Genomic DNA, 16,129 nt, shown 5'->3' with positions numbered 1-16,129 from the left:
CGGTGGTATATGCTATTTGCGCGCAACATCTGCCGCAAACGCCGCACTTCTAAAATAAAGTCGCTAGAAACAGCGGAGATCCCAAAAAAGTAAACAAAAGTAAAAGTCAAATGTCTTGAAAACCGGTGAATATTTTTCGGTGAAATTTGGTAGATATTCGTTTTCGCTCTTTCTGAACCGAGCGACATCACTTTCATGCCAATTCATAAACTTTTTTGAAGGTGGGAGGGTCCCTTTAAAGCATTCCTCAACCGGGTGTATGTGAGGAAATTGATTGCATTCAAAAGTATCAAAACACTTCGTCTCGGCGAATCTCCGTGTCTTCATTGCCTTTCACTAACTGTCTCTTATAAGGCAAACAATGCACCGCTCTTGCTCATACGGCCTACCATTAAATTATCTGATAACTAATGTGCCTGTATCTGACATCGCCTCCCTCTTTCCCGACAGTACTTCGTCAACTACAAACTGTCGGAGGCTCACACGGGCGTCGTCTCCGAGTACGCCACCAACTTCCTGCCGTATGTCGGCTTCGCTTCTCACATCCCCAGTGTGTTGATCAACTGGATCAACGTCTTCGCCAGGATGGGGTGAGTCAGAGCCTTGTGTTGATATCCTAAGCTCTTATGATGCTTTTGTTTGTTATCATACTTTTGTTTTAAACTGTTTGAGTCTCATAAGCGCTAGTTGAAAACCGCTTTGGTCTCAGATAGGCCCAACGAGTAGTTGGTTAATGGATAAACTTTGGAGGAACCTCTGAAGGACATTTTGTTGTGGGAGTCCCCATGCCCACATGTGTTATTTCCTCGTTCTCTTTGCGCCATAAGCATATGTGTGGGTTTGTAATTTGCATCATTGCGCCGTTCCGAGGGGTTCCCCGCTATTACAGAATGTTCAAACAGTGGTGACTGACCTACCGAGTGCGATGAGATCTTAATGTAATTAATGACACTCGTCTGTATCGGTGACTGCGGCGAGTATATTATTGTTACGTCGTCTGAAGTAGCGATGACAAATGGAAGTGTCACTGAGCGTTTCGCGGACGTGTTGTCATTGAGGGAACGCAAACATTGGTTAGCGCCGGATAGTGGATTGGGTTTGATAGCATGGGAGGACGTACCCTGGTACTCTGTCTGACGCTCGGCACGTTGCTATAGATGTGTTTCTGATATAGTGTTCTGAGAAGATGAGTCAGCTGGTCTGTGCATACTAATTGTGCGTCCGTTTGATAGGGAATACGTAACAACGCACGGAGCAGCACTAGGTATCTCTCCAGGTCCAACCATATCACTTCTGAGCAGTCCGAAATCCTATCCAACTTACGCATGTTTTTAGCCGGCATCTGGCCAACTGCTAAGTTGCGGCTGCATTGCATTGGCAGCCACGCCTGTGTAGATGACAGTGAGCAGGCCCTCTGCAGACCTCCACCCTCCCTCCTCTAACCCGGTCCCAGCTGCTGTCTGGGTGAGAGTCTGGCTGGCTCTGTGAGGACTCGCTGCTTTAGTTATTCCACCTGCCCAGGAAGTGTGGCCGCAGCCCTTGCGTCACGACTTACATCCCGTTCCAAATTATGGCTATTCTGGCGCTTCTGAAGCGCGGCGGCCGGTCAGCGACTTCCGCCCATTCATCTGTCCGACGCCTCGCCTGCTGACTTGTTTTGTTTAAGTGCCTGTCGTTTCGGTTCTGTCTGATCGGAAGGGTCGGTCGAAACTGTTCATCGCCTTGGCTGTTGGTCGCCACTCTGCTAGCCTGTCGTCAGTGTCTGGTTGCATGTTACTCTCCCGTCTTCCCGCCCTTCTATGCTGTCTAGTGTCTGGTCATCTCACCTTCCATGTCCGGCTATCTACCATTCTTTTTTATCTCGCGTTGCCCGTCTACGAGCTGGTTTTGGCTGGCTGTCCTGCCTACAGTTTTGTAGGCCGTGTTGTCTAAAACTTCTCGTACGGTGTTATGCGCTTTGTCAGATTATCGCCCACCTTTTCCTTTCTATGTATCTGTCAGGTTTTCTCCTTTTTCCTTCCTTTGCTTCGTGTCTATACCGTGTTACTTGAAAAAGGAATAGTTGACGCACAGGTGCGTCTAGCTGATGCCTGCCGAAAGCGAGGTTGACAGCGAGAATTGAGGTCCTGTTGTCGGCTCGTTCATGACTAATTCGCTGTCGAAGAGCCGTGCTTCCCGGACCCGAATCTCAGACCGTGGGCGCCGTTTGTGTAGGTTGGCACGGACCACCGTTTAACGAAGCGGCGTGTTTATTTTAAACGAACCCAGCTGTATGGACTGTATTTCACGTGATCCGCTCATTCGAGAGCCGCACGGCTTATAAATGTGATCTGTTTTTCCGCGAGTGGCTGAGCCATGTCAAAATAAGCTTGATGTCGAGATGGATGGGATTCATAACGTGAAATTAGTGTATTTTTCTTGGAAAAGTGAACATGATGTGAAGCACAATCTCGTAACCTGACGTTGTAATTTACAAAACTAAGATGGCTATTTGGGAGTGTCCCCATTTTCGTTTCCGTTTATAATCCATTAGCTGGCTATTTCGAGACGGAGTTGGAACAGAGCCCTCGTTTTTCAGGACCATGTCCGAGCCTGAGTAACAACTGACTGGGCCGTATTATCATTATATTATTTCTTTAGTAGCATGGTATGCCACCTGGCCGCTTCTACTCACACCTGGCGACCCCTGGAAAATCGTGACTTCTGATTTCACTATTCATTGTATCTGTTTAGCCACCGCACGTACTGTCCAATGCCCAGTCTCTCACCCAACTCGTCCTTCCCTGTCATCTCTGACCTTACCTTCTCTCGGCAGAGGCTCGCTGGCCCGGCGGATTATCTGGAGCCTGTGCGTCATCACCATGGTGTTCATCTTCACCGTGATACTGGCCATGGTGGACTCGAGTCGGTGGCCGGGACCCTTCTTCTTCACCACAATCACGTCGGTGGTCATACTCAACGGTCAGTGGTCATACACACTGCTAATACAGTGCTAATAGGGTGGTTTGATCATAGTTTGGGACCGGCTGACGAGTCAGCTGGGCTGTATGCAGCGTTGCAAAATGTTTGTGTCTTGAACCAGCGTATCTCATTGAGTTAGGGCTGAAATTAGTTAAATTTTACCAAAGTGCAGTAGCGATCACGTTTGGGCCAGTGATCGCTACTGAGGTGCACTAGTGTTGCTGTAGGTAACGCCGTGGTACACCGATCTAGGCTTGTTGCTGAGCTACCATCGATTGCATATATGCAACGGAATAAACAAATACATTCGGTGAGACAAGATACACTAGATGTATGTTTTCCGACTGATGTATGCACATACTAACGATGAGGTCTGGTACTCGTAGTTTTGTCGTAATCACAAGACTTGGTTTCTTGTCTAGCGGGGCTAACTCAGGGTGAAAGGAACTTAACAATAAGAAATTGGTTCGAAACTCATTCGGCTGAATTGTTTTCCAGGGACGTCCCCGTAATAGATATAAATCACAAAAGAGTACCCAACCGGGCTAGAAGAGGCTCATTCGAATGAGCTCCTGCAAATCTCATCAGGCGTAGCCTCGTTCTGCTCGTGTTTTGGATAGAACTTTATTAGACAGACTCTTCCCTAACCCTCTCGCTGCCTCCTTCTAACCCTCTCTCCCTCTCTCTCTCTCTTCCGCAGTGGCGAACGGCATCTACCAGAACTCCGTATACGGCCTGGCGGCGCGGCTTCCCTTCCGCTACACGGGAGCCGTGGTGCTCGGATCGGTAAGACCAGAACCTCTCAGCCATCCGTGCCGTGTCATCTCGCGCGCGTCATAGCGCCCCACGTGACCCGTTGACGCCCTAATTCTCGTGATGACGCCCCCCGCGCACCAGCTGCTGGTGAACCCTCCCTAAGTTACCGACCCGTGACATAGTCTGTTCTGGACGACACGGCTCGTCAGTTTTCGTCTGCGCAGCGTTCGTCTTATTCCGGTCACGTGACTTGAAGGCTAGGCCGCAGGTCGTTATGTTGGGCTCGATGGAATGTTGGGCTCGAGACGGGGGCGGAGTTGGGGTTCATTGATGTGTGTCTCCGCCTTGGAAAGGATGGGCTGAGTGTGGGGTGTGTGTTTTCAGTAGAGGAGGAACGTCGTTTGACGGATGCTGACGTACGCTAGCTAGATAAATATCCAGATAGATTTCAGCCATGAACACAATTTTAACTCGTGCTGAATTATGGACCCATACACATGTTGGACTGGGGTAGTGTGCATTTTTGACACACTAATCATGCTAGACACGTTGGTGACATCCACGTTCATGGTAAACATTTGTCTTGATGGGCCAGACAGCAAACCAAACACCTGACGGACATGTGACCTTTCGTGACCTGACCTCTGACCCCTGCCGTTGACAGAACATTAGCGGCACGGTGACGGCGCTGATCAAGATCCTGTCGATCGCGATGGCACCGAACCCGCGGACTGCTGCGATCTACTACTTCATAACGGCGCTGTTCATTCTGCTCGCCTGTTTCGACACCTACTTCGCCTTGCCGCTCAGCGTGAGAAACTCAACATGAGCCTACGAGAAACGCAGAGTAGATTGGCACTAAACTCAGTGTAATTGGCCTAAGATTTAGCTTTGAGTTGACGGAAAAGGTTTGAGTTGTGTAAGGTGAACCTACAGCTGAGTTTGTACATGTTCGAACTTCGAAGTTGTGATGATTTGAGCCAACATATTACATAACTTGGACTGCAACAACTGCAATCGAGAATGAGTTTTGTCTGTTGTCTAACATAAATGTACTGCCTCTAACGGCTCATGACACCATGGCATATGGTTTGGAAGGTGGGTCATATTCCTTTTCACCTCCCATCGTGTTCTTTAATTCGATTTGCTTGTTCTATTGTCTCAGAGGTTCTACCGGTACCACAAGCTGAAGTCGCTGCGGGCGGGCAGTGAGGCTCACGGTCCATCCACCGCCGTGCCCTACTGGCACATCTTCAAGAAGGCGTTCCCACAGCTGCTGAACGTGTTCCTCGTCTTCTTCGTCACACTGTCCGTGTTCCCCACGGTGCTGGCAGGTCAGTGACAACGCAGGCCAAGGTCAGGGGTCCCGGGGATTGGTCTGGTGGGTGGGTTGTTTTTTTATGGAATGTCAGATCATCTGTCAAGTGATGTGGTTATGATGAAAAAGCCAAAGCTGTTTAATAAGTATGTAAGTGTTCAGCCCGAGGCCAGGATGGGTTTTAATCGTGCTTAAGCTGGACGAGGACGTCTGTTCTCGACGCCATCACCTTTGGCTTTCGTTTGTTTGGCCTATGCTTCCCAGTTTCTTTTCGCTGTTGGCCTTATGTTCTTCGCTGGTATCGCTCCAGTATATACGGTGATAGAAACGTCTGTCATCGGTTCCTTGTATATCGAGTTGGGGAAACTCCTGACCATAATGCGCTCTTCTCTTCAACCTCTTCCCGCCTCCAACATATGGGTCACCGGGATGCCCCCCGCTAGAGCTCATGTCTCGCCGTCAATAATCTAACATCTGTCTCTTCTTCCCATCCAGATATCAACATGGTTGACGAGGACTTCTTCGTGCCGAAACAGTACTTTGCTGCCGTGTTGTGTTTCTTCACCTTCAACTTCACGGCCATGCTGGGCAACTTGATGCCCAATCTGTTTGTGATGGTAAGTCCTGTGCAGCGAGCGGCACCGGTTTGGTTCTACTCTTACCCCTGCCCTGCCTCTCTATCGGTAGCTCTTGGCACCGGGCTGTAGCGAGATGTCAGACTGTCTCTGAGTGCTGATGATTGCCTTGTTAGCCATCAGCTCCTATCGCTGTGAACGATGAGCGTTGATAACGTAATTGCTCGGGCTGTCAAATGTCAGGTATTCGGGAGTTATCTCAAAAGTCTTGGCACGGTGAAGTGAATAACGATTGTACACGTAGCATTAATCATCGGTGGTCGTTGACATATTCGCATTTTATTCTTTGTTGGTGTTATCGTATTCGATGCGTGAGGCTTTGTCCTATGATTGCCTTCCTCCGTTTTAGAGCATCCTGACATTTGCATCCCCTAATACCCCCCCCCCCCCCCCCACCGCCTCCCCCCCCCCCAGTTCTGACTCATTCAAACCCCTGACACGCACCCCAGACCTGTTCTGTAACCGGCCCCGCTCTGTCTCGTCAGCCGACGCCGCGCTGGCTGTGGCTGCCGGTGGTGCTGCGATTCGCGTTCATCCCCTACTTCGTGCTCTGCAACTACCTGCCGGTGCACGTGGAGCGAGTGACGCCAGTCTACATCAACAACGACTGGGCCTACTGGGGCATGGTGGTGCTGCTTGGACTCAGCTCGGGATACTTCTCGTCACTGGGCATGATGTACTGTCCCAGGTCAGTCAGACGGTGGGAGCGGGGCGGAGGGGTCAGGATGGATGTATGCTGAAGAGTGTGGTAATGCTGGGATACGGATTGTTAGTGGAACTGGACAGGGCGCAAAATATGTCGATGTAATCGATGAACGTAGATAACGGATATGTGGGTTGTGGGGATGAAGCTAATGATAGAGCTCAGAGTTAAAAGTTGCAATCCATTTAATTCCAAAGCTGTCATGATTTCGTTTTGAGCTGGCATCCATGTGGACTCTCCGTTAACTTGATAGATTATCTGTTCTACATTGAATTTGCGGTTTCTGCCTCCGTTAGCCAAACCATCACCATCCCCTAACCGTCCTTTATCTCTGTCCTCACAGGACGGTGGAGCCGCAGTTTGCTTCCACGGCCGGTATGTTCGGCGCCGCCGCGCTCGTCACGGGCGTCTGCTCGGGAGTACAGTTCTCGCTGGTGCTCTCCTGGTTCGTCCAAAACGTCAACTTTGCGTAGTGACGGCCGTCAGTGGCGACATCTATCCAAGATGAAGCGCGGTGGCAAAACGCTTCTGCGCTGGCAGTGATCTTCACTCAAAGCCAAGACGCTTCCTGCGGACAGCTGCTCCAGCCAGCAACCAGTCATAAGCTCCTCGCAGTGGTGTGTTAAGTGTTTGCCTTTGAAGAGGACACTCATGCCCTAGTGGACTCGGCAGCCTTGCGGAAGTGGGCATACAGCATCTCGCTCGCTGGTGTTATTGAAGCTGCGGAGCTCTGGCGATGAACAACCCGGTGCTTTATGAATGGGAAGCGCCGCCAGCGCCCATCTGAGTCTCCTATAACGCGGCCGTTGCGGCCTGACTTTGCGCTCTTCTGACGGGCAGCGAACTTACGCCACCCAGCCCGGAGTGCCGCGTAACCGTAGTGCAATTACCGAGTGATTGATGCCTCGAGACGACGCCCTATGGCGGATACAGCCGAGTGAGACTTTTGTTTGACGTTGCGGCGAGGAGTGTCTCTGACTCGGGCGGATCTCGGGCCTTCCGCCGCAGGGCAGCTACGGCAAGTCATTGGTGCGTGTGTGACGCGTGTTGACAGTCGCGTATGTTGTGCTCGATGGAGTGTTTCTGTTGTTTTGTGAGGGCCTCTGTTCGTATGGGCCCGGACGCGCTGCGTGCGTTACCTTTCTGTTACTCAGTCGGCGCGGAGCCGACGCGACTGCCTGTTTCGCTGCTGTTTTGTTCTGTGTCGGTGGCCGCTGAGTATCGGTGCCTTGTGAGGTGTAGTCTCGGGTGTAAAGAGCTCGCGACTGGCCGTTTCCACGCGACTCGTGGTGTATGAATGTGGCGTTTCTGTACGGAATATCAAGACGTTTCTACAAACCTTTAGACTCTTTAGTGCCCTGCTACAAACATATCGTTTATTGGTGTCGAATGATGCGACACCAAACAACAAACCACCTTATCGCTTTAGGACATTTTTGCAAACACTTCACACAAAACCAAGATACTCAAAATGTTAACACATGCGATGTAAAAACACTCAATGCGGTACATGTTTTAGATCACACGATTGATCGTGTTTTATCCAATACCAACCCCACCCCAAGAATTGTACACTTCACAGGTCACGTGATGCACGTTAACCAGGGATGACGGGCCATGCATTACGGTCCTTCATCACTCATCAGGACAGGAGTCACGTAGTCAGTGACCACCCCCTGAGGACGGCGATACCAAGCACGAATACTCAGGTGACGCCTGCGAGGGCTTGCTTTGATAACGCAGTGACCACGCAGAACGACAGCATCGGACAAAGCCGTTGACCCGGCTGATCGTCCTACCTCGTCCTAACTGTGTGGAAGGCGCGAACCCAAGCGAAGAGAACATCGCGTGACACCCCAGTCCATCTACTTCCGCGAGCGATCATGTGATTGTTCCGAATGCTCGCCGTTCACACAAGGACAGGTCACGTGATATAGTGATGACCAAACGTGTGAGGTCACATGATGCTGCCGGTGCCGCTGGACAGGTTGGCCATCAGCAGCTCCATCTTGTTGAGAAAGTTGCGGCCCTCCATCTTCTCCCATTTGATCTGTGGAGACAGACAACGTCACTCGTCAGGTATTGGTCAATAACACTTGGTACTAGTTGGCACTGCAGCTGATGGAGTGCCAACTACTACTTGGTCTTGGTACTACAGATGGCATTCGACACAGTCAAAAACAACGCAGCAACCGCGCGATTTAGGAACTATCCGACCAATCATAACACAATCAGCGTACACACCACCCTCGCGCTGCGCCCTCTCCTTCCTCCCCATATCACCCACCTGTCGGAAGGCTCCTCCGAGATGCTCCCACTTGTGTTCGGTGACCAGCGCCGTGGGGAAGAAGTCCCGTTTGGGCGACTGGGCCACACTGACAGTGACCGGCTCGCCGTGGGGCTGACAGCGGACGGCCACGTAACAGTGTCCGCCGGGGGCCGAGAGGACGCAGCTGGAGGAGGCCGCCCCGCCGCCGCCCGACTGGGCCGTCTGTGAGGCGTCTGATCCCCCGCCGCCGCCGCCGCCCTGTCCGCTGCTGCTGCTCTTCACCGTCCAGCCCATGATACGGCCCAGGGACTGGGCGGCCAGCAGGTTATGCTGAGAGACCTGTGCAGAGACGGGGCAGCGAGAGAGGTGGTTAGTCAATGTACAGGGTGATTCATAGCCGTGTGACCGAAAATAAATGAAAACTACAGGAAATGCATTCGTGTTACATGCCATTGCCAAGTACCATATTAAACAGCCAAATCTGAAGTTTTGATCCATGTATAGCATCAGTCACAAATACTTTTCGTTCGCCTCTCACAAGCTTCTTTTAAACAAGATGTTCAAAATGGCCACCTCGGCGACGGATGCACTCCAGCGCCAGAGCCTAAAGTTGGCGATGGCGCGGACGCACAACATTTCTAAGGAAATAGAACCAAAGCAGCCTCCAATGGCATCCTTCAGCCCCAGAATATCCTGAGGACTCTCCTCACAGACCTCGGACTTTGCATAGCCCCAGAGGAAGAATTCCACGACGCTGAGCTCCGGCGAGCGTGGCGCCCACCTGACCTCAGCGCTCTTTGAAATCAACTTTCCGGGGTTCGCTTACCATTTTTTTTTGTGTGCCGTGTTTGACAATGAACCGTGCCCTCTGCTTTGAATTGATTAACGATTCTATGACTTTGTTATCTTCTTTGGAGTTTCACTTGGGTGCAAGCCCTCAGACGTGCAGAAACATCTTTGTGTTTGCTTGATGGACTGCGTTAACCTATACAAATTACACATTTTTACTTTTTGCTGCGCTGTGTACATCTTGAGCGATACACACAGACCAGACCAAGATAGAACAAAACTTCATAAAATTTTCTACTAGCACGTGAAATTTCACACGAAAATATGCAATCCTCTTCTCAAGAGAGATCAACTAAATAGGTCACATGGCTATGAATCACCCTGTAGATATGCACTCGGGAATCGGGTTACCATCGGCATTTTACATGAGCCAGGCGCTGAACAGTAAGCATGTAACCCCAAATGCGCATAGCTCGACAGCTGTAAATTTGGCCACCTCATGAACTAATCGTTGTCAAGTTGGACTCCGAACCTTCAGTATGAGACCTGTGCACAGCTCCCACTTGAAAGTATGATGCTGCTCCCACCTGACAGAGTCTTTCCCACCTGGCACAGTATGATGTAGTGCAGCTCGGAGGTCTCGTAGCTGACGGTCATCACGCGACCGTCGCGGCACACACAGCGCAGAGAGTCCTCCAGGACGTTAATGAGGAAAGTGGTCCGGTGGACAGAGTCGTAGCCGTGTGTCATGATGTTCACCTGACGGGGAAGAGGTGTGGTTAGTAGACGGGTCGGGTCAGCAGGCAGAGCCATAGACAAGGGATCGCCACATATTAAATGACAGAGAAGCCGGCCGACGTAAGACATCAATTCATGACAAATGCGTCAGACTTTGTACGAGAAGTATCATCAAATCATCTACATTACAGTAAAGCTGCATGGGTGAACTAGTGATTTGACCATCGGCTGACCGGTAAGGCTGGCTGTGTGAGTTGGAAACTCCCCTTCAACACAACTGTCTGTGTGAGTTGGTGAGTTCATTTACCTTACAGCAGGACTGAGTGGGCGAGTTGACCGAGTTCCAGTGAGTGACGATCAGCGGGTCCTTGATCTCCCGCGCGCAGCTGTCGATGGCGAACGCTGTGCGCATGCGCAGCACCACGTGGCGCGCCTGGCGGATGATACTCTCCAGCAGCGTCTCACTGGGTGACGGACGGGAAAGGACGGTCAGAGGTTACAATGAAAGAACTGGTGGCTTATGGTCACTTGGTAGCTTATGGATAGTGGTAGCTATCTAGCCAAGCAGCCTGATCTCGATCATACAACTTGCAGAGGCTATTTGAGACTAGAAACTAGCCTTGATGGTAAAGGGACACCTAAACCACTGACAAATTATCAAATGCATCAAACCACGTCACTGGAAAGCGATCGCATCCAAAGCAAATGAATGAGCATTGAGCAATGCTTTATCTCATCCTCCGGCTTGGCCCTGACTCAGAAAGCACCCTATACCAACCGGCCATCCCCGCATGCCCAGCTCGTCTGCCACCTACCTTTCCACCATCTTCAGCAGCTGTCCCCGCGAGGCGGCGCCCGGTCCCGCCTGTCGCCTCCTCTTGCTCATGCCCATGGGCGCCGAGGCCGGGTGCGGCATAGCGTGGTGCATGTTACGGTGGTGCATGTGCCGCAGCAGCTGGTGCAGCGAGTGCTCCAGCACGTAGTTATTGTCCCCCAGCGGGCCGGCCGGCACTGGCGGCAGCGGCGCGGCGGCCGGCCGCCGCTCCGGCCGCGCGCTATGCGCCAGACCCATCACTAGGTGAATGCCCGGGAAGATGGTGGAGGTGATCTCGTTGCCGATGACCATGTGAGGCAGGCGGGGCTGCAGCTGGACGGCCTCGCGCGCCAGCTGAGCAATCAGCTCCTTGCAGAAGAGCACGTTCTGGGCGGCGTCCAGCCGGTCGCTCCAGTGCTGGGACTGGGGTACGGGCAGAGGCGTGCTGCCGGGGTGGGTTAGACGCGCCGAGCACAGCGTCTCCTGATCTGTGGACAGACAGGGAGGAGAGGGTCCAGTCAGCACGCTAGGCAGCAGGAGGGGAAAACTCAGTGTCGTATTCGCTTCAATACATAAAAATTTCATTTTTGAGAGTAGAATTTAGTGGTAAGTTTACCCGTGCCTCAGTACATTCGTGTCGTATGTACAAATGGCAAGGCAGCCTCTCCGTTCGAGCAGCATTAAAACTGACCGTCCAAACGATACGAAAAACCACGGGATATGCCCTTTAAAGACAATGCATCAAAAATATGTCAAACGAACAACTAAAAACCACGGCCATTCACGGCTACCACACCATTCAATGTTTCTGATATACATGAATAAGTATCGCTACGCACCTTTCCGGATTGTGACGTAGATGAAGGCGGCCCCCTGCAGCTCGCTGGGCACGGTAACAATGATGGGCGACGGCGGCACGGGCGGCAGGCCCGGGGCGGGCGGGGGCAGCGCCGGAGCGTTCTCCTCGGCCTTCTTCACCTCGAACGTGCCGGAGAGCCAGAACCGCGAGCCCACTGCATAGCGGGGGGAGGGGGTGACGGTTAATGCTAGGACCGACACCGGTGTGGTGCAGAGCTGAGACCGGTGGAACAGGAGTTTTTAGCCAGTTGCCGAGACTGAGTCAGAGCATGCATGAACCAGTCACATAACTTTTATACATCTAGGTCGACAAAAAGCTGATTGTTTCCGTACCGAGTAGTCAAAATCAGAGCTTGATGTTGCGCTAAATCCATACATGCTAAGCCTTATTTGAATATTGAAATGACAACATGAGACCACCACTGCCGCCTCTGGACGTACCCTGCTTGTAGCTGAGGTCGCCGATGATGTTATTTCCGACCTTCCTAAGCCTCCACTTCTGTCTTAGTCGCAGCAGCTCCGTGTAGAAGTCGTTGTTGTTGCGGTTTCGCCTCTGCTCCGCCAAATTCTCCCGCATCCGCTCGGCACCCTCGCTCAAAATCTGCGCAGCCGCCGCCAGTCCCTGCCCCATGAAAGAAGCATGGTATAGTCGTCAGCAAAATCCATTGATGAGTCGAAGGAAACAATAATTAACAAAAACAATAACACCAGAGCAGAAACTGCGGAAAAACAGAACATTTTAACGGGTATCTCAACTGGTTTGACTTCGACCAGATTGCAGTTTGATATCGAAAAGACTACGAGAACAGCGGATTTATCTGACCTCCATTACAATTTCCCCCATGGGGGACGTCACTACCTCTAACCAAACATTCAGATGATCACATCACGGTCTCACCTTTTTCTTGCTGATGACCTGGATGATCTGTTTGGGCTCGGGCGCGTCCTGGGTCACGCCGTCCAGCACCATGTACCGCTTGTGGCGCGCGATACTCAGCACGTCCGAGAGCACGCAGACCTCCGTGTACGCGTCCCTGGGGGAGGTGGTGAGGGGGTGGCATGCGAGGTGACGCTAACGGTGTTGGCGGTTGAGGATATAAGACATGGAGAAGATGGCGAGGCTTTGACTGTTCAACTAGTACAAGTTAGTACAAATAGTATAAGCAAGTTTCATATCTTGTACAAACTTTTACCCACATTTTTGTAAGAACATTTGCTGAGTAGAAATGTCATATGCTTAGTAACCAGTAAATAGTAATGCAACGGAATCCCGTCGGTCGCGGCGCTTCGAGTGCACTGTAAAGTGTGCATCGCTGTCACCAAACGTAATGGTCACACGTGACCCCTGTAAACCAGTTTCCGCCGCTTGCAGGAAGCGGGATTGTGTAAACAATGTAAGTGCATGTTAACACATCCAAAGGTCTGTAAACGAATGCATTGAAAGATGTACAAATAAACAAGAAAGTGAAAAAAGTAATGCAACGGAAGTACTGCTGCACTCGACGTTCTTTACATTACAAATGCAAAAAGCATTGCAGAAAACTTTAAACGTTTTTCGTGACCCAAACGAACAACATCATTCTAGTCGATCCATGCATAACGTTCATCCGGCGATCAGCACCACCACTGAAGCATTACGGTCGCTACATCCCCGTACCGTATTTAGGTCCGTCCCCGTACCGTATTTTGTTTCGGACGCTCTCCCAGGGCCAGGTGGGCTGCTGGAAGGTGGTGACCTGGCTGTCGGCGTCTCCGTCGCCCTCGGCGCTGCTCGGGGCCGCCTCGTCACCGTCTTCCTCGCCGTCCGAGCGACTCCAGTCGATTTTGGCCGCCAGTCGCGCCAGGTTCTCCGACATGGAGAGCGGCCTGGTGTGGGGGGGGGGGGGGCACATGGACTGAGGGGCGGTATTACGCATGTATTATGCAACAGCTGCAAGGAAAAAATTTACAGGAAGCTCAAAGAAGAGCGTTTACACTGGAAGGATAATGCACTGCTGTGAAGAGTGAATACTGACAATGGTGAGGATTAGGTATATCTTATACCTGACAAAACTGAAATCTGAATGCTATGATGACACACCAAAGGTTATTGTTTTGAGAAAGATGAGTTGATGATAAGGAATTACATGCTTAAGTTTAACCAAAGTGGAAAGAGCCTATGGTAAAGGGACAACAAGTGGTCAAAACTTACAAGTGTGACAAATAATGAAAATAAGACAATAGGTAATGAAAAGACAACAATCATAGTGCTTATTCAAATAGCTATCATGGAAATGTGGTGAACTTTGAATAAAAGAAGAAGGCTCAGCAAAGTGAAGTGGATTAACTTACGGCTGAGGAATTTCCCTTCCATCATAAGTTATTTCAAATATCTGATTCTCTTGAGGCGTCTCTATGCTTATCTTCGGCCCTGACATTTTTCGTAGCTAGCCTGCAAGTAGAAACAATGGTCAATACATCAGAGGAATGTTGGCACACATGACACAAAATGTGTTGAAATAAAACTATGCAGATAGGATATTGTGGGGACACAACATGATTAGGTAAGCTATATGTGGTTTCCATGCATGCAGCGTGAAGGCCTTTCCAGATAACCATGAGCAGAACTGTCTCATCACTATCTCCATAATGTATCAGGGTACCCCCAGTAATATGGAATTTCAGCACGTTGATTGGGCGGTGGCTCCTAATTGCTGACTGGCGGTGCATGTGTGTGCTGCAAGGGGATTAGTAATGGAATAAATAGCACAATAAGTAAGCTGGTGCAGGGCCCTGGCTATACTTGAAAATAGTGTCTGTCATTAAAATATGGCTAAAATGTCATTTAGGTTTAATGCATATCTTGTTTTGGGCTATCATTTGATTCAATTTTAGAGCATTGTCCAGCATGGCAGCCAATTGGAGAAACTCTTGTATAATTATTGGGGCTTTTGGGTGCATTGTCTGCAAAGGTCATTTTGCACCCACTAAGCCCACTGGGGGAGCCTTTTAGTAAGGTCATTTTCCTATAATTCCGTTCGACGGCATTACCGCTGCTCGAACCTTCACGCCACTCCAGTCTGCAAAACGTGGCAGGCAAGGTATATAAAAACACTAGGTAACACCGAAAAATTCCTTCAACATGAAGGCAACGGGTTCAGGTCTTGACAACTAGTGCTAGCATGATTTGCAAGATACTTGCTACGTGACTACTTTACAGATTTTCCTAATACTTTGCTATTACTTATGTTTCGCGATTTAATAAAGACATATTTTTAGTTATCCTCATTAAAATTCGTTCTTGCCAAGAAATTTGTAATTTCACGGTATGACATCATGCCTTCAGGAAGCCTCGGATATCTCAGTATCTAGGCAGTGAACCTACTTAATTCTGATGTTTTTAGAAATGAAATTGATTTTTGCATTCTCTTGATATGAACTTTTTGGAAAACAACAGAAAAACATTAAATTATCGCTTTTCAAAGTGCCATTTTGTGCTTGATAAGAAGTGATGGCCCTTAGACAGAGCGTTCCTATAAAAAATCTAGAGTGAGCTGGCCTCTATAAAAATTAAAATTAGCACCAGTATTTAATTGTCTGTTAGATGTTAATTTTCATTAAGCTTAAGGTTCTACGGAAAAAGGCGAAATTCGCCCCTAAAGGCTTCAATGTCTGAATGAAAAAAGGCACTATGGTAAAGAGGTAGTTGAAAAATGGGAGGGAGCTGGCCTCTACAAGTTGTTGATTGAGATAGATTAGCGTATTGACTTTCGATTGATATACCTCATTAAGCATATGGTTTTACGGAAAATGGCTAGTGGTGGCAGGGTTCGACGAGATCTCGTCGGGGCAGACACAGTGGGGCGGGGGCAGATATCGGGGCAGCTTTTGAGAAATCGGGGCAGAGTTCGGCAATTCCGGGGCAGACCGTTTGTAGTCGGGGCCAGGCCCATGTCACTCCACTTTTGATGACATCATATGGGGGCCTCAGGACAATAATGGCGCGGCGCGCCACAATCGCTTCAAAGCTACTTGCCAACAGTTGCCATTTTTGAAAATATTATTTTGAAATAAAGTTCCAAGTAATAAAAATATTGTAATAAAGTTGTTGAATAAATCGATACCATGTCTAAAAACTTACTGAAAAATGATTTATTCATAGTAAAAATATAAGCTCGATGCGTTTTTACGTTGCTTTCCTTCAACTGCAGAGGGTTTTTAAATCGTCTATATCTTCAAAACCGGCCATTTCTTAGCATATTGCTGCTCTTTTTTATCGCTAGAAAATTAGTTGGAATTTTCAATGACA

At 49.8% G+C, this 16,129-nt stretch overlaps 2 protein-coding genes across 7 annotated transcripts in view; one reads left to right on the top strand and one right to left on the bottom strand.

Annotated features, from left to right (window-relative positions):
• The window catches only part of LOC122388647 (equilibrative nucleoside transporter 1-like), a 56,381-nt gene extending 46,927 nt beyond the window's left edge, over positions 1 to 9,454 (top strand). For all 3 annotated transcript variants that reach the window (XM_043379880.1, XM_043379882.1, XM_043379881.1), the window contains 8 exons: positions 451 to 590; positions 2,816 to 2,961; positions 3,662 to 3,747; positions 4,382 to 4,528; positions 4,883 to 5,051; positions 5,531 to 5,652; positions 6,156 to 6,358; positions 6,717 to 9,454. In XM_043379880.1, the coding sequence (XP_043235815.1) occupies positions 451 to 590; positions 2,816 to 2,961; positions 3,662 to 3,747; positions 4,382 to 4,528; positions 4,883 to 5,051; positions 5,531 to 5,652; positions 6,156 to 6,358; positions 6,717 to 6,846 (1,143 nt within the window). In that variant the 3' untranslated portion in view covers positions 6,847 to 9,454. The remainder of the gene's footprint in view (positions 1 to 450; positions 591 to 2,815; positions 2,962 to 3,661; positions 3,748 to 4,381; positions 4,529 to 4,882; positions 5,052 to 5,530; positions 5,653 to 6,155; positions 6,359 to 6,716) is intronic.
• Positions 7,721 to 15,749, bottom strand: LOC122388646 (mediator of RNA polymerase II transcription subunit 17-like). 4 transcript variants are annotated; one of them, XM_043379877.1, is made up of 11 exons: positions 15,604 to 15,749; positions 14,173 to 14,272; positions 13,522 to 13,707; positions 12,740 to 12,875; positions 12,283 to 12,463; positions 11,823 to 11,996; positions 10,985 to 11,471; positions 10,477 to 10,633; positions 10,038 to 10,190; positions 8,661 to 8,981; positions 7,721 to 8,423 (listed from the first exon to the last, which is right to left on the bottom strand). In XM_043379877.1, exons 2-11 carry the CDS (start codon positions 14,256 to 14,258, stop codon positions 8,331 to 8,333), a joined length of 1,974 nt encoding a protein of 657 aa, XP_043235812.1. In that variant the 5' UTR covers positions 14,259 to 14,272; positions 15,604 to 15,749; the 3' UTR covers positions 7,721 to 8,330. The 4 variants fall into 4 exon arrangements, with proteins under 4 accessions (XP_043235812.1, XP_043235810.1, XP_043235811.1 ...); XM_043379875.1 differs by having other exon boundaries at positions 15,626 to 15,749; XM_043379876.1 differs by having other exon boundaries at positions 15,707 to 15,749.
• Positions 15,750 to 16,129: the final 380 nt, after the last annotated feature.

Source organism: Amphibalanus amphitrite, unplaced genomic scaffold, assembly GCF_019059575.1.
Source record: "Amphibalanus amphitrite isolate SeventyFive unplaced genomic scaffold, NRLGWU_Aamphi_draft 000329F_arrow, whole genome shotgun sequence".
Lineage (NCBI taxonomy): Eukaryota > Metazoa > Arthropoda > Thecostraca > Balanomorpha > Balanidae > Amphibalanus > Amphibalanus amphitrite.
Note: the sequence above shows the minus strand (reverse complement) of the source record. Positions and strands in the feature narration are given on the sequence as shown.

Excerpts from the sequence above, each read along its gene's own strand:
- LOC122388646 (XM_043379877.1), bottom strand. The coding sequence starts at position 14,258 with ATGTCAGGGCCGAAGATAAGCATAGAGACGCCTCAAGAGAATCAGATA. Across the intron at positions 13,708-14,172 it reads GGAAGGGAAATTCCTCAGCC|GCCGCTCTCCATGTCGGAGA; the intron begins GTAAGTTAATCC and ends CCCCCACACCAG. Across the intron at positions 12,464-12,739 it reads AGGTCATCAGCAAGAAAAAG|GGACTGGCGGCGGCTGCGCA; the intron begins GTGAGACCGTGA and ends TTCATGGGGCAG.